Raw genomic sequence first — 22,791 nt, forward strand, 5'->3', positions numbered from 1 at the left:
AAATGAAAAATAAATTCACAAAGGAAATGTCTGTCAGTAGCTGTGAAGTAGAAAGTCAGCTTGGCTCATTGAGTCCCTCAACCATATATTGGTGGGATGCAGAGCAAGGCAATGATTTCTGAAAGTTTGCCTCATTCATAAAGTCACTATAATCTGACCATGAAATCACTGAGGTTGGAAAAGACCTTAAAGATCATTGAGTCCAACATAAACCAAACACTGCCAGCTCCACTAGCAGGCCATGTTTACACATCGTAGCTGTAACAACTTCAGACATATCCAGAGACATCATCGACTACTAGACTCAGTCAGATGATGTTGAGTCTCTGCTCTCTCTCAGTCACACTGTACTGAAGAACAAGAAGTTTATCAGCAAGTCCTGGTGCCAACAGGCTCCAAACATCTTTGCTGGCTCACACCCTGGTGACAGCAGTGTAGCAGGATGTGGATGTGAGGCCAAATCCCCACCTTTGAATTCAGATGCTCAGAGGAATGCCTGGCTGGAGGTGAGCCAGGCCTTCAATCTGTGTCTTCCCAGGGATGTCTTGTTTCTTATTTGCTGTCTCTTGTTTACTTTTAAATTATTCTGCCCGTTGTAGATATTAACGAGTGTATCACTGGGACACACAACTGTGGGATTGGCCAGACCTGTGTCAACACTTTGGGATCCTTCCGCTGCCAGCGGGACACGAGCTGCGGCACTGGCTATGAGCTCACGGACGACAGTCGCTGCAAAGGTATGTCCTGTGCACAGAAACCAGCATCTTCCAGGCTTAAGATAAAAACTAAGCACATCATTATGTCATGCTCTTTGGCTTTTGGTAAATACTCAGGTAACTGAGACACACACACTTCAAGGACAGCAGTTTTCCCAGCTGTCACCTCGCAAATAACCAGATCGTGCAGCTGGGGGCTGCTGCAAAGATTTCCAGCAGAGATAACTGCATTTCACACTGGCAGTTTGTTTTGCACGTTAGGAGCTGCTCTGGGGACTAAACCAGGTGATTAGCAAGACCCAGAACTCACAATACACACAATACCCTGGAGATTATTTCTGGATTTCTCCAGTCTGGTCTGTGGGATTGATGGCTCATTTGTGAGTGGAGTGCCCAAGTCCTGCTCGTGGAGCATATCTGATGGTTTGGATGCACATGAATGAATCAAGTTTGCACAGTCTGGAGCATGAAACAAAGTGTAGCAACCAGGTGATTCAGTTTGAAAATGTGAGGGTAGATGCATCTTTAGGAAAAGAAAGCAAGCTTTTATCCTTAGGAGGTTATAAAGGGATTGATTTCTTAATGACAGCATTCCTAGAGATTTAAAAACATGAAGGGGTTAAAACCACTGTTCTTGAGTAGCTGTGTTTGAACACAAAGGTAACAGTCCTTCTTACTAAAAAAGTTACTTGTTTCAAGTTCCATCTAGCTTAAAGACTGCTCAAATGTGCATTGGTAACTTCACCTGGCATGCTGCCTTTACAGAGATATAATTTAGCAACAAACTCCAGTTGATGTTGAATTGGTTTTCACCATGTCTGTTCCCCCTAAGCTAAGACTGCTTTATAAATAAACTAATTTCTTTCCACTGAGTAAATTAACTCAACCAAAATTCTAGGTAAGGTTTTACTGTAGGAACTGATCAGTTATGAATAATAAATAGATTGAATAAAAAAAAGCTGATGAACAAACTCCAATGCCAAACCTGCAGAATATCACACAATGTTTTTGAAAGTATCGTGGTGTAACTGTGATCCCTTTAAAGTTACACTTCCACTGATTTAAATAATATCAGATTTAGGTCAACAAATAGCTTACTGGCAAGGATTAACATATTTTTCTGTTGCAAAAAAAGAAGTACAGATATTAAATTATACCCGCAACTAATGCTAGAAAGTTCTTATATGGGTTAGATATGCTAATAATGTTAATTATTAATGCTATGTGAAGTGATAAAAATAGTCATGTATGGTTTTTAAATGCCAAGTAACATGACTGAGCTGTGCTACATGTAGAACCCTGCTAAACCCACTTCATTATTAATTCAAATGGTCTCCACACTCATTTTTTAAGTCCCACAAAGCTCTGGGGCTACTGTTGTATCAACATGAATGAGAAAGATGAGTTATCCTTTTGCTGGAGATTTTCTATATTTTGATAGCTTTAGGAGATTTAATCCCATTGCCAGCTGGCAAACATTAAATTTTAGTTGCTTTATGTGGACAGGACTACATTCCTGAGTGAAGCCTCATTTGCTGTTATCTCCTTTATCTGCTTTACATGAACAATAATTTATTCAGAAATATTTATTGTCTATTCTGAGCTGGAGTAGAATATTAAAGTAATCAGAAGTCATATTTATGTGCATTTTAAAGCATGGTAATGCAGGGATTTCAAGCCTTAATATGGATGGGGAATCAAGGTCAATTAATTCACTTATGAAAGAAATGAACAATATCTGCATTGGATCTAAAGCTAAAATTAAAATTGCACTTGGCTAATTAAATCTTCCTGACTTCAAATCCCAGCACACTGCTGAATCAAGGCTGAATGTGTTGCTTTAGGTTGTCTATAATAGTTTTGAATCATTTAGTTGTGAGAACTAAACTTGCAAAGCATGATATGCACAGATACCCTCCTATATATAAAATTAGTAGTGAAATTGTAAAAAATTCTTAACCTATCTGGTTTTATTGAGATATTTTTTGAGGTAATAAGTCAGATTGATCCTGGATCACAGAATTCCAGGAAGGTACACTGAGGATTAATCTATGTGATGATTTTAATTATGTCTTATGTTTGAATTGTAATGAAGGAACCCGTTTAATTCCTGCTAACAATTTTTTTTTGTGACGTACCAGATATTGACGAGTGTGAGACTGGTACTCATAACTGCCCCCCCGATTTTATCTGTCAGAATACTCCAGGATCTTTCCGCTGCCGCCCCAAGCTGCAGTGCATGAGTGGGTTTATACAGGATGCACTGGGCAACTGTATTGGTAAGGCTTGCTCTTGTCTTGGGGAATGCTCAAATGCTGCTGGGAGAAAATTGTACTTTCCCTGGGTAGGTGGTTAGCTGCTTAAGTCTTTGGGTGTTTTATCTGAAGCAAAATTTGTAAAAAAAATTGCCATCTATTTTATCTAACTCTATCCAAAAGGTTTTAGCCAAAGGTTTGTGTAGAAAGCTGTAATTATGGCATCTGGAACACCCTTTGATATTAGTCTGCTTGGTTTTACAGGCTTGTAAGTCTTTCCAGACCTGTCCCATGTTGAAGCCCATCTTATTGTGTATGAGAAGATGGGACAGGTATAACATACTGTGGAGAGGAGTTTTACTTTAAAGACTGATGACAATCTTGTCAGGCCAATGCCTTGTTTCCAAGACTCCCCAAAACCAGAATTATACCCTTCATATAAATCCATTAAAATTACTGGTTTCCAGCAGACTTTATATGGATCTGTCTAATGTGACCTACAAATCTATCAGTTATTCCTTTGAGTATTATTTTCAGGTCTCAACTCAACTTTTAATTCCCCATTGGCATAGCAAGCCTTGGACTTGTGGAACTGGCCGAGCAGCAGCAGCTGCCAAGTTGCACTCATTATCAGCCCCTTGTTCTCCTGTAGAGTTGAAATCTGACACTGGAAACAGACTGAAAACAAAACTGCAGCCTTTAAAATGAGGGGGGCCAGTCCCCCAGCACCCCCTTTGAAAGCACACGCCTGCCACAGGTAGTGCCAGCTCCATGGCAGATTTTTATTTACTTGCTGTCATGGACATCAGTAAAGCCACGTAAAATGCATTTTCGCAAAACATTTAGGCAGTTTCACAGCCTAACTTTATGCACTGGGAATCAAATGCTGCTCTGTGTGGAGCTGAGGGGATTTTGTTGTTGGATTTGTGACCCTGATCATCAGGTAGAAGCTAAGAGCTCCATCAGAACACACAGGCTGAAGCAGAACTGGTTAAGGTGGTGAACTGAACTGTTGATCAGTATGTTTAGGAGGGACTTCTAAAGGCTTTGAAACAAATACAAGTTCTATATCAAATTTACACTGCTTTTCATTGGTATCTAAGGCTTTTATACCTCCCCAGTCTTCACTCTGGAAGCTTTGTATCAGTGGAGCTAAATGTCATGAATAGTTGTCTTCTCCCATGTGCAGAACTTTTCTCTGAAGGGTTAAATCTTGAGAGCATCTTACCTTAAACCTGTTGAGACCAGAAAGAGTTACACTGACTTGTGCTCTTGTAGATATCAATGAGTGCCTGAGCACCAACATGCCGTGCCCAGCTGGGCAGATCTGTATCAACACTGATGGCTCCTTCACCTGCCAGAGAATCTCACCCAGCTGTGGCCGAGGTTACCACCTCAATGAAGATGGAACAAGATGTGTAGGTGAGTGGCAGCTGGGAAGAAAAAGCAGTTCTAAGAAAGTAACTCAGACAAATAATTTATGTTTAGCAGTTTCTTGCGCTTTGTCCAGGTTTTTGTCATTCCCACAGTCAATTCTTGATACTGTTCTTTCCCTCATGGCAGTCCCAGCAAGTGAAGAATGACAAGCATCCACCCTCTGTCCTTCATAAAACTCAGGAAATCCTACATTTTGAGAAGTAATTATTATCAACCCCATAAATGTCATTGGCTGTGACTGTATCAATGGAACAATGCTGTGAGGTCCCAAATATTCTTTGTACAGAGAAATAACTCAAGGTCAACTTAAGATCCCACAGAAGCCATTCAAGTAACACTGAAAGATAGAGATGCCTTTGGCTGGCTTTTAACTGAGGTGGTTTTAGCAAAGACAAGCATTTTTGTATGTGTTCTCAATTTCTGTGAGTGAAATTGGTGACTCTGGATCTCAAACATCTTAGACTAGATGAAAATTTGATCCACAAATATGAGTATGCACAATAAAACAATTTTGCACCTGAATTACTCCAAAGATTGCCTAATTACTTCATTGTTTCCATCCCAAGTCCACCAACATTAAGGACACCTTAGAGCTAACCTACTTTGGTAGGAATAGTTTGGATTTGTGACTTTGATCTTGTAAAAGCTGAGAGCACGATAACATCTTGTTTTCTGTTCCAAAACACTTTATAACCACCAGAGGACCAAAAAATATGTTAACATGTTCTTCTCTCAGCCTGCATAGTTAGAAGTGCACTTAAAATCACGTTTTATTGTAGATGTGGATGAGTGCTCATCCTCCAACCAGCCCTGTGGAGAAGGGCACGTCTGTATCAATGCCCCAGGCAATTATCGCTGCGAGTGCAAAGCTGGCTACAGCTTTGATGTCATCAGCAGGACCTGCATTGGTAAGTTGCACCATCAACCTAAATACCTGCAGCCATAGCACTTAAAAAATGATCCTCTGTAAAGAATGTTACTGCTCTGTGCATAGCCTCTGTTATCAGAATGCAGAATTGACTGCTATATTATTTGGATGGCTCTAAAACCATATTAACGAACTGCTGGTACTTCAAAGGAAGCTCTGTTAGTATTGTCAACATTTTATCTGCTATCCTGTTAAAAGGTAAGGTTGTGAGAGTGTGTGTAATTGTTTTCTGTGATATTTTTATAAGCACCTACAGCAAAAGATTCCTTTGGATAATCAAAGCAACTTTCTCCTGTATAGATCTAATCCAATTATACTCTGGGGTGCTTCTAAATGAGCATTTTGAGGACTTCTTCTCTCTTTAGTATGAAATTTAAATCTGGAAAACAGCAATCAAGCTTTTATAATCGCATTCTTGTCCAGGCTGGTGTTGCAGTGGGGCAGCCCATCCATCCACAGAGCTCTCTGTGTGTTTGTCATTGCAGATATCAACGAATGCAGGCGCTACCCAGGCCGCCTCTGTGCTCACAAGTGTGAGAATACTCCTGGCTCCTACTACTGCACTTGTACCATGGGCTTCAAGCTTTCAGCTGATGGCAGATCCTGTGAAGGTAGGGCTGTCAGTTATGGAGTGGGAGAAACAGCTCTGTCGCCCTGATTTTTAAGTTTTTCTAAGCCTTCTGATCTTTACATTCTTGTAACGAACTTTCTCACGCACTTTATGTAAATAACTTATTGTTTTGTGTTCTTTTATGGAGGAGGAGAAATTTGATGGACTGTTGGTTTGTCCAGTGTCATTGGAGAGGTGGCACTTTCACCCTCCAATCCACTGTCACTTTTGGAAATCTATAAATGCTGGAGTCAGAAATTAAAAACTCTCTTTTCACCTTGGAAGAGCTGCGTGTGCGCGTCGTGTTATTTTGTGTCCTATAGTGACACAGCTCATTGCTCTTTTACCTGTTTTTTAATTTTTTTAATTTTACTTTTACTTTTTTACTTTTACTTTTTTTTTTTTTTTTTTTTTTTTTTTTTACCTTGCAAGACTGCACTGGAATGACATGAGGAATCATCACAGTGCAGAATCTCTGATTACATGAATGCTGCCATGCTTAGTTGAGGCCACTATAGCCCACAGTTTGAATATATCACCCTTAGAGTCCATCGTTTTTCAGGACAGGATGACACAGACCCAAGCTGCATCAGGAGAGGTTCAGGTTGGACATCAGGAAGAATTTCTTCCCTGAAAGGGTGCTGAGACATTGGAATTCTCAGGGAGGTGGTGGAGTCCCCTCCTGAAGGTGTCTGAGGAACGCCTGGATGTGGCACTCAGTGCTCTGGTCTGGGTGGCAAGGTGGGGCTTAGTCACAGGTTGGACTCAATGGTCTTGGAGATATTTTCCAGCCTGAATGGTTCTGTGATTCTGTGATGCAGAGGTGTATGGGTCTGCTTTTGCTGCACTTTGAAGGGTGATTCAACTCAATCAGGTTCAAAACCTTCAAAACCAGCCTTGCTGATATCCAGACACAAAAACATAAGTGTTGGCCTAAAGATTCCCTCCCAGTCTCACACCTTGAAGTACAGGAGGAAATTATAGCACAGTAAAAATTAACCTATACTGCCTGTTAAGAGTAGCACACTGAGAGCCCCCTATTTCCAGGTTACTCAGTGACGTGTGCCATCCTTTTTCAATTAAAACAATTACCTTCCAAAATTTTGTCCTATTCCAGTACTAGGAGTGGTGAACATTGCAAGAAATTTGTGGTTCAGGTGTATAACTCTGCCTTTCAGATTTGAATGAGTGTGAGAGCAACCCCTGTAGCCAAGAGTGTGCCAATGTGTACGGCTCCTACCAGTGCTATTGCCGCCGGGGCTTCCAGCTCAGCGACATCGATGGCATTTCCTGTGAAGGTGAGCCCTGTGGTGCTCCTTCCTTATTCTTGCTGTAACAAACATGAGCAATTCCATGCAATTTTTTCATTTTAACATTTGAGTCTCTTCAGTATTTCCTTTATTTTCTAACCATATTTGACGAAGGTCTCCGACCCATGCCCTTTTCTAGTGGCATCTCTTTGTATGTGTGGTGTCATTTTTGCTGTTCACACTGAATTGTAGCTTGGCACACTATTGTAATTTGGCAGAAATTTGTCTTTTTCCTGAGGAGTTACCAGAATTTCTAATGTTCAGCAAGTGGAGATATGAGCATATTTATGTGTTACATATGTCATACATGATATTACTAGGTAATATTTTATATATCCTCTTTTTGTGGCCGGTTCTGAACTAATGTGTTCTCAAATACAAGGAAGATGAGGGTGTGACCTCATGGACAAGATCCTGAGCTTGGACTTAGGTCTCCAAGACTTACTAAACAGTGAGGCCTTGGGCAGAACACCTAATGTTGATTTCCTTTTGTAAAAACAAGGATAAAACTATTCCTCTCCCTCCCTTTTATAAAGCACTACAATACATGTCACTGTAAAGTGCTTGCTCTCATCCTTTACTTTGTCTCTTGGGCTCTCATATAGCTTTTAATTTTCTTCAGAGTTCCATTTATTCCTGAAAATATTTGCTATTTAGATCTTGTTGTTTAGAGCCACACCTATCTGATGATCTTCTTCATTGCCCAGAAATTAGAAGCATCAAATTGTATAATTGTATTTGAACCTCATAGCAGGAGCACTGTCCATGTGCACTGGGCTGAATGTCGTGAACACATAGAAAATTAGTGGTGTTTTTTTTTCCTTGCAGATATTGATGAATGTGCTTTGCCCACTGGAGGACACATCTGTTCCTTTAGATGTGTCAATATTCCTGGGAGCTTTCAATGTACTTGTCCCTCCACTGGCTACAGGCTGGCGCCCAACGCACGCAACTGCCAAGGTGGGTTCAACAACTGCAGGGAGACCTCATGCATTGTGGAATTCTGACAAGTTATAGCAGTTTTTGTGTTTGAAAAAATGCCTTTCCTAAGACATTATAGGTAATGCAGTACATATCAGCTTGACATCTGAAGAAATCAGTCTTTTATGATAAATATACAGAAAATTTCAAGTTACAAAGTAATTCAGTAGAGACTACTTTTAAAATTATTAATAAAAATATTAATAAAGATTCTTACAATGAAAATTCCAATGCTGTGAGTTGGTTTAGCCATTAAAAGGAAATATCCTGCTGTAAACACGTCAGCAAATATTTAGGTCTTGTCCACTTAGTGGCACTGCTGCTCTTCTATTTCTTTTTGCTGGTTGGTTGGGTTAGTGTTCTTCTTTTTTGTTCTTCTGTCCTCCCCTTGCAATCCTGCAGTAATGTTTAATTGCACCCCATGTTCTTCAGTTCCTGAAAGGATATTGGCTGCATCTTGAGTGTTCAGTTCTGGTCCCTCAGTTTAGGAAAGACATTGAGATGTTTGAGTGTGTCCAGAGGGGGCAATGAGGCTGGAGAGGGGCTTGGAACACAAACCCTGTGAGGAACCACTGAGGGAGCTGGGGGTGTTCAGCCTGGAGAAAAGGAGACTCAGGGGTGACCTCATCACTCTCCACAACTCCCTGAAGTGTGTCTATAATCAGGTGGGGTTGGGCTCTTTCTCCAGGCAGCACTGACAGAACCAGAGGACACAGTCTCAGTCTGCATCAAGGGACATATAGGTTGGATATTAGGAAAAAGTTTTTCACAGAAAGAGTGATAAAGTTCTGGAATGGTCTGCCTGGGGAGGTGGTGGAGTCACCATCCCTGGGTGTGTTTAAAAAAGACTGGATGTGGCACTGGGTGCCAGGGTTTAGTTGAGGTGTCAGGGAATGGGTTGGACTCATTGATCTTCAAGGTCTCTCCCAACCTTGTGATTCTGTGATTCTGTCATTGTCTGGCACCTGCAAGGAGAGGAGAAGCTCGTGTTTAACCCACACCCCTGTTTCCCTTTGGCAGATATCGATGAGTGTGTTGCAGAAAGTCACAACTGCTCTTTCAACGAGACCTGCTTTAACATCCAGGGCGGCTTCCGCTGCCTGTCCTTGGAATGCCCCGAGAATTACCGCAAGTCAGGCGACACGTAAGTACCTTCTTCCAAGGTGGCACCATCTCCTCAGTGCCATGCCACTGCTGGCTGAGCACAGAGCAGTTTCTAGCAAATATGAACTGTGTTGGCAGGCCTACCACACAAGTCTGGTTTCCTTCCTCATGCTTCTCTTTCTAAGAAAAAAGATACTCCCTTAAGAAATGCCATGTGTCAGTGGTTTGCACCATAATGATCTCCAGAGCCACAAGCAGATACTTTCTGTCTGGTTTCCTTGCAAGGCAGCCTGATAGGAAGGCTACATTGGGCTTTGAAATCCTTGGCTTTTATTTCAGAATCACACACAGTCTTTCCTTACCTTCACACTTCAGCTAAAGGCTTCTTTTTTAGCTCCTTCTCTGAATTCTCCCCTGTACCATTGCAAAGCATTGCAAGAATGTCTTATTTTTGGTACCATTATTTTGAATCATAGAATATTAAGGGGTTAGAATGGACCTTAAAAATCATCTAGTCCCAACCCTCTCTGCATGTACAGGGACATGTCCCACTAGAACAATTTGCTCAAAGCCATATCCAAACTGGCCAGGGCTGGGGCATCCACCTCACTGGCCAACCTGTTCCAGTAAAAAAATTCTTACAATAAAAAAAAAAAAAAATTCTCACAATAAAAAAATTCTTTCTAATACCCATTTGTTATCAGCCCATTATTATTTTTCCCAGTCACTGTTGGTATGGGCACCATCTGTCAGACAGACCTGAGTGCTCTGTGCCTCCTGTGAGGAATGAAGCCAGCACTGATCTCCATCTCAGGGATTTTGTGGGGATCAGTTAGTTTGCATTTGAGCCTTAGTCTTTGAAATGTCATACAAGTGGCACAGCAGATGTGTTTGATCAGAATGCTGGAGAGGAAGTTCATGGTGTAAACCCAGCTATTTATAAAATGTGCTTGTGTTCTGGGAAGGGTAATAGGAATTAAATTTTAAATTAAATTTGTCACATCAGTGACCAAGGAGCGCCTCATGATGCAGATGTTCTTTTTATTTGTAAGTCTGTGGGCTCATTGGTATCCTAATTTTAAAAAAAGTTTTGAAAGTGCATTGTGTAATGGGCCACTGGACAGAATTAGCAGATTTCTGCTCTTACAGACATTCCTGCGTTGCAGAGTTCAGTTTATAAAATACACATCATACACACATTCCATTTATTTTTCTCTCTTATCTGTATTTGACTTCATTGGCTATTTGAGCTACATGACATCTTTTGAGAAAGCAGGAGTGTCTGAATGGTTTTCTGTGTCTAGGTTGTTGCTCTGTAATGGCTTTCTCTGCCTAACTCAGACCTGCTCAGAGGGCGAGCTCCTTCTGATGTGCTCAGGCTGTAATTAGGCTGAGTCAGACACAAATCCTGCAGCTGCTCAGTGAAATTCTAATTATTTTAATTCCTTAAGTCATCATCTTGTTGGATTTATTAGGTTTTCCCCTCTCAACAGCTACAGATAGTTACTAAATGCATTTCTGGAAAGATGTTTGCATAAAGCGAAGAGAATGTGAGTTCATTGTTGTCACTGGTGAAGAGCAGTGGGTTCCTCAGGTGCTCTCATTCTCAGAGGATATCAATGTTACACCAGTGTGCAGGAATCAGGGTTTATGGGTGGGATTACCTGTTTATGGGTGGGATTACTGGGAGCAGTTCATAAGACAGCTCTTTAGCACCCTTTTTACATCCCAACTACTTTACATCTCTTTGACTGAATCAGTTTTGCATTTGTACCCCAGCAGGGCTGATAGCCAGCATATCTTTGTTACATTCTGCATAATAACAACATTAAATTGCTTTTTCACCCAGGCTCTAAAATCAAAGTAGTTGGCTTCTTATCTCACCTGGTACAGATACCATTTTTTCTCTCCTTTTTATTCAAAACACATTCCAGTTTCACCAACTTGGCACATCATAAGAAAGACAACTTATTTTTCCATTCCCATCAAGCTGGCACCTCAGGAATTTTTTTACCCTGTTCCCCATTATTTTCTTTGGAATAGCTATAATTTAATAGGCCTCAATCCTGTAAATCCATGTTTCCTTATTGTTATTTTTCCTTAAAATCCTTATGCACAGGCAGCAGCACTCAGTGATCCAGAAGTTTCTTTACCCAGTACCTGTAAAGCAGAGGTTTTTGCATGGTGGCTGTTGCAGTGGCAATTGCCATCAGGTGAAGCAAGAAAGGAGGAAACACTCTGTGTTATCTTCCCCAAATACAGCAAAATCCCTGGCTTGATCTAAATGGTAACAATTTTATTGAAGGCCTTATCTCTTTTACTTAAATTCTGCTTTTTGTTTTTCATTGATCAGTCTATAGGCTTGGGGTTTTTCCCCAGGATAGATTAAGATCTGCTGCTCCTCATAATAAAACTTAACTTGTTGCCCTGCCTTGCCAAACAGTTTTTGTTTTCAAATTGCATAACAATTAACTTCTCTTTATATGGCATTGAAGTCTAACATTTGTAATATTTAAGCCAAGAAAAATAGTAGAAAAGATAAAGAAGCGTTTATGGCAACATGTCAGATGTGTGCTGCATTGAGCCAAATGGGGAACTATTTCTATTTTCTAGACATGTCTGTGCATATTATTAAGGTTGCCTGGTGCTTATCATTATTAGGACATGTTTCAACTCCTTAAAATTTTGCCAAAATGTAACCAATGGCTGAAGTTTTACATGCCAGGTGTCTGACTCAGGCTCAAGTTTTGGCAAATTTCAGCCAGAGCAGTTCACCCATTTCCAAGAACAAGTGTAGAGAGGAACACACTGGTATATGTGTGTTTTAAAGACATTTTGGTGATTTAAATTTGTTTTAAATGTGCTGTCATGTTAAGGAGCGGAAATCTGAGATTTGCTATGAAATTACTTTTGCATCAAAATCCTGTGAAACTTTTAAAGTGACAAACTTTGTAAAATTTGTAGAATTGCATTCAGCCTTTTTTAAGAAATTAAGACCTTGATGAGTAAACTTAATCCACTCCTCTATGCCAAAACAGCAGCCCCAAATTCACAGATAAGTGAGATGTTTCTAGCATGGGTGAGAGAGGAGCCAGCTTGGTAAGAAAAAAATGAGAGGAAAATGAAAATTTGGAGATAAGGAGGTTGAACGTGGGGAGGGAAGTATCTGAAAGTCTGTCAGGGTGAGGAGAATGAGTCTGGGAGATGCTTCCAGGGTAGCAGGGAAAATGGGGTGAAACTACAGAGGAGGCAACCACAGGTCCTTATGGCCCAAGGGTAGCTGATTGCAGGGAACTGATGACAGGACAAGAGGACATGGGGAAGAATTTCTTCACTGAAAGGGTGGTCAGGAATTGGAAGGGGCTGCCCAGGGAGGTGGTGGAGTCCCCATTCCTGAAGGTTTCCAAGGAATGCCTGGATGTGGCACTCAGTGCCCTGGTCTGGGTGACAAGGCTCTGGACTTGATGGTCTTGGAGGTATTTTCTATTCTTAGTGATTCCATTATTCTATTCCGGATTTGGATGGGGACCATCAAAGGAAGTAATAATTTGGGATGGCCACACAAAGGTCCTGAGGGAAAGGATCTGTGCTTTGGGTCTAGGGCTGTGAGGTGGAAACTGAGAGAGCTGTGTCAGCCAGGAGAGAATGGAGCAGGAGGGGGATTGACACTGGCTGAGTAGACAGTCCTGATGCCAAATATTTGAGTGAGAAACAAGGGCCATAGGCTAGGAGAGGGGATAGGAAGAAGAAACAAGATAAGAAAGGACAGATGAAGGGGACAAGAATAGGATGTAAAGGCTCAGTGCTGAGGGCAAAGAGAACATAGCTCTGTATCTTCTACACCTTGAAATGTCCTAGAGACTTCCTGTCTCCAGACAGGGGGAGCATACAGAGCACTTGTCCATCCCCATTACCACTCTGCTCAATCCTGTTTCCCTTCCTGAAGTGGGGCTCCAGATTCTCCTCTGGTTAAGGATTGTCTGTGAAGACCAACAATCAGTTGGTTTCATTCCCTTAAAGTTCTCCTCTGTTTAAAACAAAAACCACCTTCCCTGCACAGCTGATCATTGGCATCAATGTCCATGATGTGGCAATGGCTCACGTGGATCTCATGGTGTGGTGCAACCTGCTGAAAAGAGGTGCACACCAACAACAGCATGAGCAAGAGGAATATTTATACTTTTTTTTTACTTTGCAGTGGAATATATTCCAGGAGGCCTGGAAGGCTGTTGCAGTTCTGGAAATCTACAGCATAGAATGTGTAGTGAGGGTATAGCTCACTAATAAACCTGGTTAGTTGTTCAGCATGCTGAGTTGGTTTCCCTGTAGGAAGCAAGCCATAAAGCCATAAATCTTGCTAATAGAAAGTTTGTTTTCCTTCAGCATGTGAGGAATTGTTGCATACCACTCAGCCCCTTTGAGCACAATGAAGTGAAAATCTGACTCAGAAATTAATGTGAGGGAAGGCACAAAATATTTTTCTCCTTGTTTTTCTGTTACAAAATATTGTATTTATTATCTGTAAATGGAGTCCCTCCAGTTTTGATTTGTCAGTGTTTGGTACATGAAATTCAAACTGGGAATAATTCTTTGAAATATTTCTTTGAAATATTCTTTGAAATAATTCTTCGAATATTTCAGCCACATAAATAAACATAATAGAGTAGAAAGTGAGCTAAACTAACTGGGTTCAAATTCAGGAATAAGCATTTAGCAGCAGTATACACTTACTTTTATGGGCCATGCACCTGATTTCAGAGTTTTGCAAGGACTGCAAATATATAATATTTAATATAATATGTAATAATATATGATATAATAATATAATTATAATAATATAATATGTAATAATACTGCCAATATAATATATAGTAATACTGCCATGTGATTTCCTGCTGCCCACTGAAATCTAGAGAGGGTTGAAATGCGCTTTGCTTCTTGCCTTTGTGGCGTGTGACCCCACAATGAACTCTGGCTCTTGAAAGCAATAATATTTGCCATCTCTCCTTTGTGGTTATTTGAAGGAGCAATTACTGCACATCAACTGAACCTACAGTGCAGTGTGCAGGGCATACCACCAAAGCATGAGATAAAAGATGATGAATTTTTAATAATCTTAGTCCTGGCTGCAGGCACATCTATCTTCACAAATAACTTTCTGAATCCACAGAACATCCTTTTTCTTCGAAAGCTGGAAGATTTGGTTTTTGTTGTCTTAAAAAATTCTGGCCATAATTTAAAAATGTATTTTACTTTTATAAAATAATAAGGGAGAGCATCTTTATGAGAGTGTAAGTGCTCATTAGCATGTACATGCTTCTAAGAAGTTGTACTTGAAGAAAACATTTCCAGCTAGGGAATGAACTGTCTCAACTTGCTCCATGATTTCAGCAAAACCAAGTAGCCTCATGATTTTAACAACTCCAAGTTATTCTCCTTAGTGGAGTTATTAATGACGTTTCAGAAAAGAATGCAGAGCTCTCCATACCTGAAAATACTTCAAGAGTATCCACACCTAATTAGCTGGCCATCCTGTGAGGACTTGTGCATGATCTTTAAACTCATGAATAAAACTAAGAATGCATGCAAATCTTCAAAGAATTGCTTCAAAGAACCACTTTTGTTTGCAAGTAGTATTAAAAGAAAACATGCAACACATTAATTGAAGAGCTGAGGGTACTTTTAATTAGTCTTCTTGAAAGTGCTGATTTTGCATATAACGAGGAGTTCCTGGAATTCAGATCACCGTGCATTGGCAACAAATTGGGGCTTGCTCATGAACCACAGCTCTGCTGGTAGCAGATGCTGCTGATAGGAGCTCAAACTCATGTCAGAATAAAGTAATGAAATGGACACTCAGGTTTCTCTGAGGTGGTAAGAAACAAACCGTGCTTTTATGCTGGAGCATTTCTTGGTAAAGAAAGAAATTGTTTAGGTTCCAAAATTTCAACCAGAGGAGCAAATACTGCTTGGAGTGGAGAGACTCTTTAAATTAATTAAATATAATTTAATTTATTCATAGTTTTGCATGAGGCAAGTTTGGAGCTAAATGCTCAACCTGATCATGATGAAATTTTGCAAACTCATCATCCAGCTGAGATCGTTGTTGTCTACCTTTACTTCCACACACCTGCCTGAAAGGGTGTTTGGATACCTGTGTGGCAATTTGGGCATATCTTTAACCTGAAATGCACACAAACTTACCCAGTAAGCAATCCTTTACACACTTCTGAAACCCACCAGGTACCACGATGTCAGATCTTCATTAACGTGTTCATACAACACTCTTAAACAGCAGTGACTTGGATGCCCATAGCTGTATGCCATATTTTTCTGGACAGAGTTAACTTCTCTCTGGAACAGAATGCATGAAGATTGTGCCTGCTAATGTAAAGGTTTGTTGTTCCCTGCCAGCCTGTGTGGGTGATCTCCTGCTGGTGCTCTGGAATATTCACTGTGACACGGTGCTGAGGGAATGAAAGAACAGAGGGAAAGCTCCTCTCTCACCAGAAAGTCATGGGAAATCATTCCCACGACTTAGGGCTATGCAGGAGGAGGCTGAACATGTAGGACACATTGCATGCACATCAGGCCATTGGATCTTGTTTTCAGGGCTTGCCTAGATGGGTGTTAGACTGACTCTGGTTGGTTCTGATAGCACAGAGCAATACTTGTGCCATATCAGCAGGAAAAGGTTCATCTTCAGAGACCAGCTCCTTGGACATCCATGGTTTTCAGAACACTTCACTCAGTCTTAAAATACAGCCAGGCATCCCAAGTAGGGCACAGACAGCTCCCTTGCCATTTAGAATCTCTTCCTTTACTGAACATATGTCCAACCAGCAAAAGAATAAAACTTGAAGGGGGAAAACAGTGGCAGTGTTCTCCCAGGGGGGCTTGGCTGATGTAAATGAAAATAAACTCTCACCCCTGCTGGGGTGCCAGACTTGATCCATCTGTGCCTGCAGAGCAAGGGCAACACTTGTGACAATGGCAACGCTTCTCCCAAAGCCCCAGCTGCAGGCAAGTTCATCCTCATTGAACTCCTGTCCCTTGGCAATGTGAGTGAGCTGCCAGGCTGGAGAGTGGATGCAGGATGCAAGTCAGCCCATCTTTTCCCGCCCCCAGTGCCCCTGCTCTCCCTCCCCCTCGCTAAATGTGCGCTAATCTTCCTCTTGTCTTGTCTTCTCACTTTTCTTGCAGTCGCTGTGAGCGCTTGCCTTGTAATGAGAATAAGGAGTGCCAGAGCCTGCCCCTGAGAATAACCTACTATCACCTCTCTTTCCCCACCAACATCCAAGTACCCACCGACATTTTCCGCATGGGCCCTTCCAATGCTGTCCCTGGGGATAAAATTCAGCTGTCCATCACCAGCGGGAACCAGGAGGGGTTTTTCACCACAAAAAAAGTGAACAACCACAGTGGCCTTGTGGTCATGCAGCGTCAAATCACAGAGCCCAGAGACCTTCTTCTGACAATCCAAATGCGACTTTCCCGCCACGGAACTGTCAACACATTTATTGCCAAGCTTTTTATCTTTGTCTCTGCACAGCTTTGATCCCTAACTCGCAGTCATCACTGGCTACTCTTTCTCTTCTAAGAGTAGCTTTTTTCCCCCCCCTGATTTTAATAAAGTTTTAGTTCATCTGTTGCATGCTGCACTTGCATTTTATTTGCCATCATCATTACAGTTTTCCACTTTTCCCTATAACTGAACGTCTTATTCATGGAGATTCTTCTGTGTACTCTGCATCATAATACAAAGCAGAATTTGGTGTCTAAGAATTCATTACCTGAGCATACTGAGGACTGAAAGCTATTAATTTACTTCACACAGCAGGGGAGTCAGCTGATCCTACACAGTTACATAGGTTTAGGTCTAAATTTTTCAAAGAAAATAGGTACATATTTTGAAGTGTCTCAACTGAGACATCTCTAGAAAATTTCATCACTTATGTGATGAAAATAGTGTGGCAAATAGTGTGGCAAATAATGTGGATTTTCTGAAAATCTGTTACAAGGGCATAACTTGGACCCTTAGGAGCCCTGAGGTACCCCAGCACATGGGTCAGTATGAAAGTGTGCAGCCAGATTCTCAAGCTGTCCTATTTATTGTTTCTCTTTGTATTCCATGAGCTAATGCTGATAGGGATTTCCACCAGGTACAGCTTTTGTGCCATCCTTAGAAGCCAGGTACACCAGGCTTCTAAGGATGGCACAAAAGCTAATCTTTTCTAAAGAACATTTATTTGAGAGATATTTCATCTTTCTTTCTGTGGAATTTTTTGCTGAATGAAAAGCTAATGACAGCAGAACAGCAATCAGCTTCATGACAGCATTCAGCTAATAGCAGAGAGCTCCTTTCTGTTTCACAAGCTAATATCCTGAAACATTCCCATCTACAGGAGCATTTGAAAAAGATATTTGATTTGACTCATAACACTTTTGTCTCTCCAGCTTTCATATGGAAGCTGATAAATTGTGACCAGTAAAGACTTTATCCACAACTACCATCACACCAAACCTTAAGTGCTCTGCAAAGTCAGTCAGAATTCCAACATCCAGATCTTTCTTCCTTTGCTTTGACTTTCTTTGTTTACTTCTAAGCAGTCAAGAACAATTCAACTGGAATATCTTTGGAATTCTTTTGTTTTCTGAGCTGGAAGAGGATTTATTTATTACACAGAGTCCTTGTGCTGATAAATATTAAAAGCTGACTCCCAGAGTGAGCCGAAAATTAATGTTTTACACTACCCTGGGCTCAGGTGTCTCTGCTGCTCATTAGACAGGCAGAACAATTATTCCATACAAGAACAGGGAATAATCCATGTGAATGCACCTGTAGAGAAAATATCTCACCATGTAAGTGCTGACAGCACAGTCAGGGTACAAGGGTGGAAACTGGGAACCTTCTAACCAAGATGATGAGCCTCAATCACCTGGGCACAAGGAATGACTCCTGGATGCCTGGATCAGGGCAGGATTGCAGCACTCTGCCAGAGCATTACATGTTCCCCAAGGCAAAGTGCATCACAGCTGGCTGACAGGAGTTCAGGTCTCCTAAGGAATGCCAGTGTTTAATAAGCCTATTGACACATTCTTATAAAAGGTGCCAGAAGCTGCCAGTGGAGAGAGAGTCCCAGGTTTAAATACTGACAGCACAGCCCATGTCACTTGAGCCAGTGGAGTTGATTACTGCCACAGAAGGTGCTTATATGTAAATGTTCTCTGGCTACCAATTCCTTATGAGGCCATAATGAAGTAGGATAAATGTTCAAAAATAAATTTTTGCAAACATTAATATATATATATATTTTTGGGGGGCATATTTGCCAACATTAATATATATATTGTTTGAGCAGGAAAAGAAGGGGTTTTGAGAACATAACCCTCAGTGTTGTAAAATGCCGCCACAATAATTGTATTTAGCAAGGAATTCAAGAGCACAAAGCTCACGTTCCCCTGTGTCAGATGCTTGAATGCTGCAGTATCACTGGGACTTCCAGGAGCATGTAGGTAATTACTAATTGCATAGTGCTATTTATATTTTCCAAATGAAAATGAAATCACAGCTCCACAGCTCCTGGTCCAAAAAACCTACTGACTGAATCTAAGAGGCAATATGAAAAAAAATCATGCCAGGACCTTAGAAGAATGAAAATTTTATATTCAAAAAATAATCAGAGCAGCTGAGCTGTTTCTTAACTTTCTTCCACTTAAATGAAAATGTCCAGAGGGAAATCAATCTCCAAAGCTGTAATTTGTGCTACAGGCAGAAAACTTGAAGGAAAGGTAAAAATAAAAAATCATCACTGAGGAAAAAACTTTTGCCAGTCATAGTCTCCACTGTAGGAGAACATGGGCAAAATGGAGAACATCAGCTAATCAGAAGATGAAATGCAAAGATGATGTGTAAGGATAAAATTATAAAGTATTATGAGAACAGAGCGTATAATTTATAGCAAATATCAGGATTTGAGATAGATGTTAGTTTTGAAAGAAGTTACTCGAGTTCAGAGATGTCCAAAAGATGAAGCAAGGAGAGAACAAAGTGTTATCAACTGCACTTTGGGTATGCATGGCAATTAGCAGGGATGGCAAAAGAAAGGGGATCAGAGAGTGGCTGCCATGGAAGAACAAATTCCATTTTAGCAGTGTAGACAGAGCATGCAAAAAACCTCCCAAGTTAGTGGAATTTGTAAGAGGAGAGACAAAAGGTGCAAAGAAGTAGAGGCGACACAGACATTTATCTGTCCCACTTGCGACCATTGAGATCCTCTGATTTGTACCAAAGTCATGTCAGAAGGCTTTATTCCGCAGGAGAGCATCATGAATGCAGGTCTTATTTAGGACTTCATCTTGCACAAAATTATTGACTTTATTTTTTTTATTGGCTTTATTGGCAAAGTATTTCAGAAATACTTGTATTTGCCTTTTGTTCCAGCTGAAGTTGAGAGTAAATCTCCCTTTAGTACCCAGGAAGAAGCAAAAAGAGACCCCTACTGAATGCCTGAGACACTCCCACCACAAGGCTTTTTTTCATACAAATTGTATTCTCTAAATACAGCTGTGCTAATTTAGGATGTTCTGTGCATTCCAACAGTACTTAATCTGCAATGGTGTCCCAAAATAAGTTAAGGTGAGGTGTCTAGGACATGACAAGACTTTGTACATAGATAATGGTGGGAAGTAAAAGGGCACAGGGCACCTCTTCTGGCCTGTACCTCCTGTCCAGCCTCAAAACATCAAGTACAGTGTGTGAATATCTGTATTCCTGTATAATACCTGTACACCAACCTCAGCTGGAGTTTATTAACCCATCTCTCTTTCCTCCCCATGGATTGTGCCACTTCACATCTTTTGAAGCATGAGTTCCTTGGTGTTGATTTGTGTTTTCCCCTTATTTAACTTCATACAGTATCATCATGCTTGGCTTAATTTTTTTTTGATAAGCAGAGTTGGGTACATGTAATAAGAAGTTACTGATATATTGATTAAAAATAGAGCCATAAAGTCCCTTTGAACATCTGAAAAAAGATGGTTTGTAGCTGTGGATTGGGATAAGACATTGTGAAAAGAGCAAGAATGATTTGTTTTTAGAAGTATCTAACAAAAAAAAATCTTCCTTTTTTTTTGTTTCCCTTTAACTCAGTAATTTTTTCTTACTTTTAATCTATTAATTCCCCCCCTCTCTGACACTGCAGCATTTTCTTTTTCCACTTAGAAATATGTAGAAATGGGCAGGTCAAAGTTGAGATCATTTGTGAGGCTTAGTCACATTTGAAGTCCCAGCACAGCCCTTTCATCTCTCACCAACACAGAGTGGGCATTGTGTGAGGTTCTTGAACTGTAAGTGACTTTAAATTCACTCTAGTGGACAAGGGTGAGAAGTCATTTAACTTTTAATAGACTTTCAAGGCCGAATGAGCAGCTGGTTGAGATGGAATATGAAATGATCCTTACCATTTCCCCAAGCAGAGAATTCAACCTTTGAGATTTTAAATAATGTGGTTAACTTTTCCTCCCCCTAGTTTCCATTCCTCTCTGTTTTCTCAGTTCTTCCAGATGGAAAGGGAGGGTGTGAAAAAAAGACTTAAAAGAGGCTCTTCTGGCCCTTGCTATGCTGAAAATTGTGAAAGTTGGCCCTATACATAGTTATGCCAGGTTTCTAAAACAGAAACAATTCTGTCTGCTTTATATGACTGAGTAAAAACATGCAAGTAAAAGCGGCTCCAGTGAAATTGCTGAGAGCAGGCCAGCTGAGAGGGTGTGGGTCTCACTGTTTGTCCTTGGAAAAGGACATCACATGGCATCCTGGGCACCTCAGTTCTCTTTGCTTTCACATGCCTGGCTTGAAGAGCTGGGTTTGAGGGGGTTTTGAATGCAACTCTGAGCCAAACCCAGTTCTTCAGGGGTCCCTAAGTTCTGATGAACTGCATTTGTCTAAGTTTTTGTGGTGAAGAATCGACACTTCTATCAGTTACAGTTTCTGGCTGCCTGTAAAGCACAAAGTATTTAATATTGAGTCTATTTATGAATGAATGAATCTCTTTTTGGTTTCTCTCAGTGTCAGACTGGAAAAGACAGATACCATCCGCTGCATCAAGTCTTGCCGACCAAATGATGTCAGCTGCCTGCTGGATCCTGTCCACACCATCTCCCACACTGTCATTTCACTGCCCACGTTCAGAGAGTTTACAAGACCTGAAGGTAAGAGGTTTGTTCCTTGTTCCATTTAACAGACTGCAGCATATAAAACCTCCACCAGGAGCCCTTGCCTAAAGCCAGACTCACTGCCGGTGCAATAAATGTTTGCACAGCTCCAAATTATAGTTTACCATTCATTTAATTAAAACCTTCAATACCCAGGAGTTTTAATTTTATGGAGGAAAGAAAGACATTCTGAGCTCTAACTCATACTCTTTCCCAGTCTAAGGAAATATTGACTCTGAATTCCCATGTACCACATTTACTCACACAATAGCCATATGCCCCATGACATTTTTTCTTCCCTTCTTTGCAGGTTTTGCTGTAGGAACACAGTACTAAATATATTTCTCTCATCTGTCTATGTCCTGTTGTTTGCTACTGACAGGTGACTTGTGCCAAGAATAAAAACCTTACATGCAGACATTATTCACAAAATAAATTATACTGAGTATATGATGATTGGCTGATTTTTGACCTATGAATAAAATGTTGTTTGTTATTATGGATTAAAGGAAGGGAAATTCCAAGGACTGGGCAGAAAGTTTTTAAGACAAGAATTTCAAAAAGCACTTTTTGAAGAATTTTGAAGAATTTCAAAAAGCGCTTTTTGCAGTACTGCTCCTCTGCAGTACTTGCAAGTTTTTAAGTCCTGCAGTTTCATACACACTTTTCACTCACTCTCTTAGCTCACATAAAAATGAAAAGCTTACAGATCAAGAGCCAGTTTTTGTTCCTTGCCATTTGTATGGATTTTCTGGCAATGCATCCATCAGTGGGATGACTGCCTGCAGCCCTGCTGCTCTCAGCACCTTACTGAGTGGCACAGGCACAGAGAGAAGGGTATGGAGGTCATAAAGGTTATTTTGGAGGGGTTTCTAAAGGCCCTAAATCCCCATTTCTGATGCACCCAAAGTCTCAGCCTTGCTGTTTCTGAAAGCTGAAACATTTCAGAAATGCTGAAACTTTTCAATTGTTTCAGAAAGTTGTCCTAAATGAAAGCCAAAGCTGACTCTTCCCTTCTGCACCAGGCAGGAGTGGAGAAAAAGCCATGGCAGTCCTTGCCCAGGCAGGAAGAGTTTAACCACTGATGCAGAGCTCCTGTGGGTTCTGCCAGGCCTGTTCCAGGCCTTGGCTGGCCCTGCTTCACAGGGAAGGGAGGAATGCCCCATGGCCACTCCTGCTCCCGTCCTACCCCTCAGCTCCACCAGGTGTACTGGCAGCAGAGCTGAGGATTTGGCCC

At 40.9% G+C, this 22,791-nt stretch overlaps 1 protein-coding gene across 4 annotated transcripts in view; it reads left to right on the forward strand.

Annotated features, from left to right (window-relative positions):
- The window catches only part of FBLN1 (fibulin 1), a 68,293-nt gene that overhangs the window by 32,440 nt on the left and 13,062 nt on the right, over positions 1–22,791 (forward strand). For 3 of the 4 annotated variants that reach the window (XM_074538969.1, XM_074538970.1, XM_074538967.1), the window contains exons 7-15: positions 600–737; positions 2,858–2,995; positions 4,250–4,393; positions 5,188–5,316; positions 5,822–5,947; positions 7,125–7,244; positions 8,085–8,216; positions 9,258–9,381; positions 21,409–21,551. In XM_074538969.1, coding sequence (XP_074395070.1) covers positions 600–737; positions 2,858–2,995; positions 4,250–4,393; positions 5,188–5,316; positions 5,822–5,947; positions 7,125–7,244; positions 8,085–8,216; positions 9,258–9,381; positions 21,409–21,551 — 1,194 coding nt within the window. Of the gene's footprint in view, positions 1–599; positions 738–2,857; positions 2,996–4,249; positions 4,394–5,187; positions 5,317–5,821; positions 5,948–7,124; positions 7,245–8,084; positions 8,217–9,257; positions 9,382–16,544; positions 16,970–21,408; positions 21,552–22,791 lie in introns of those variants that run through there. The other variant, XM_074538968.1, reaches the window with a different exon arrangement.

This window comes from Zonotrichia albicollis, chromosome 4 (assembly GCF_047830755.1).
Source record: "Zonotrichia albicollis isolate bZonAlb1 chromosome 4, bZonAlb1.hap1, whole genome shotgun sequence".
Lineage (NCBI taxonomy): Eukaryota > Metazoa > Chordata > Aves > Passeriformes > Passerellidae > Zonotrichia > Zonotrichia albicollis.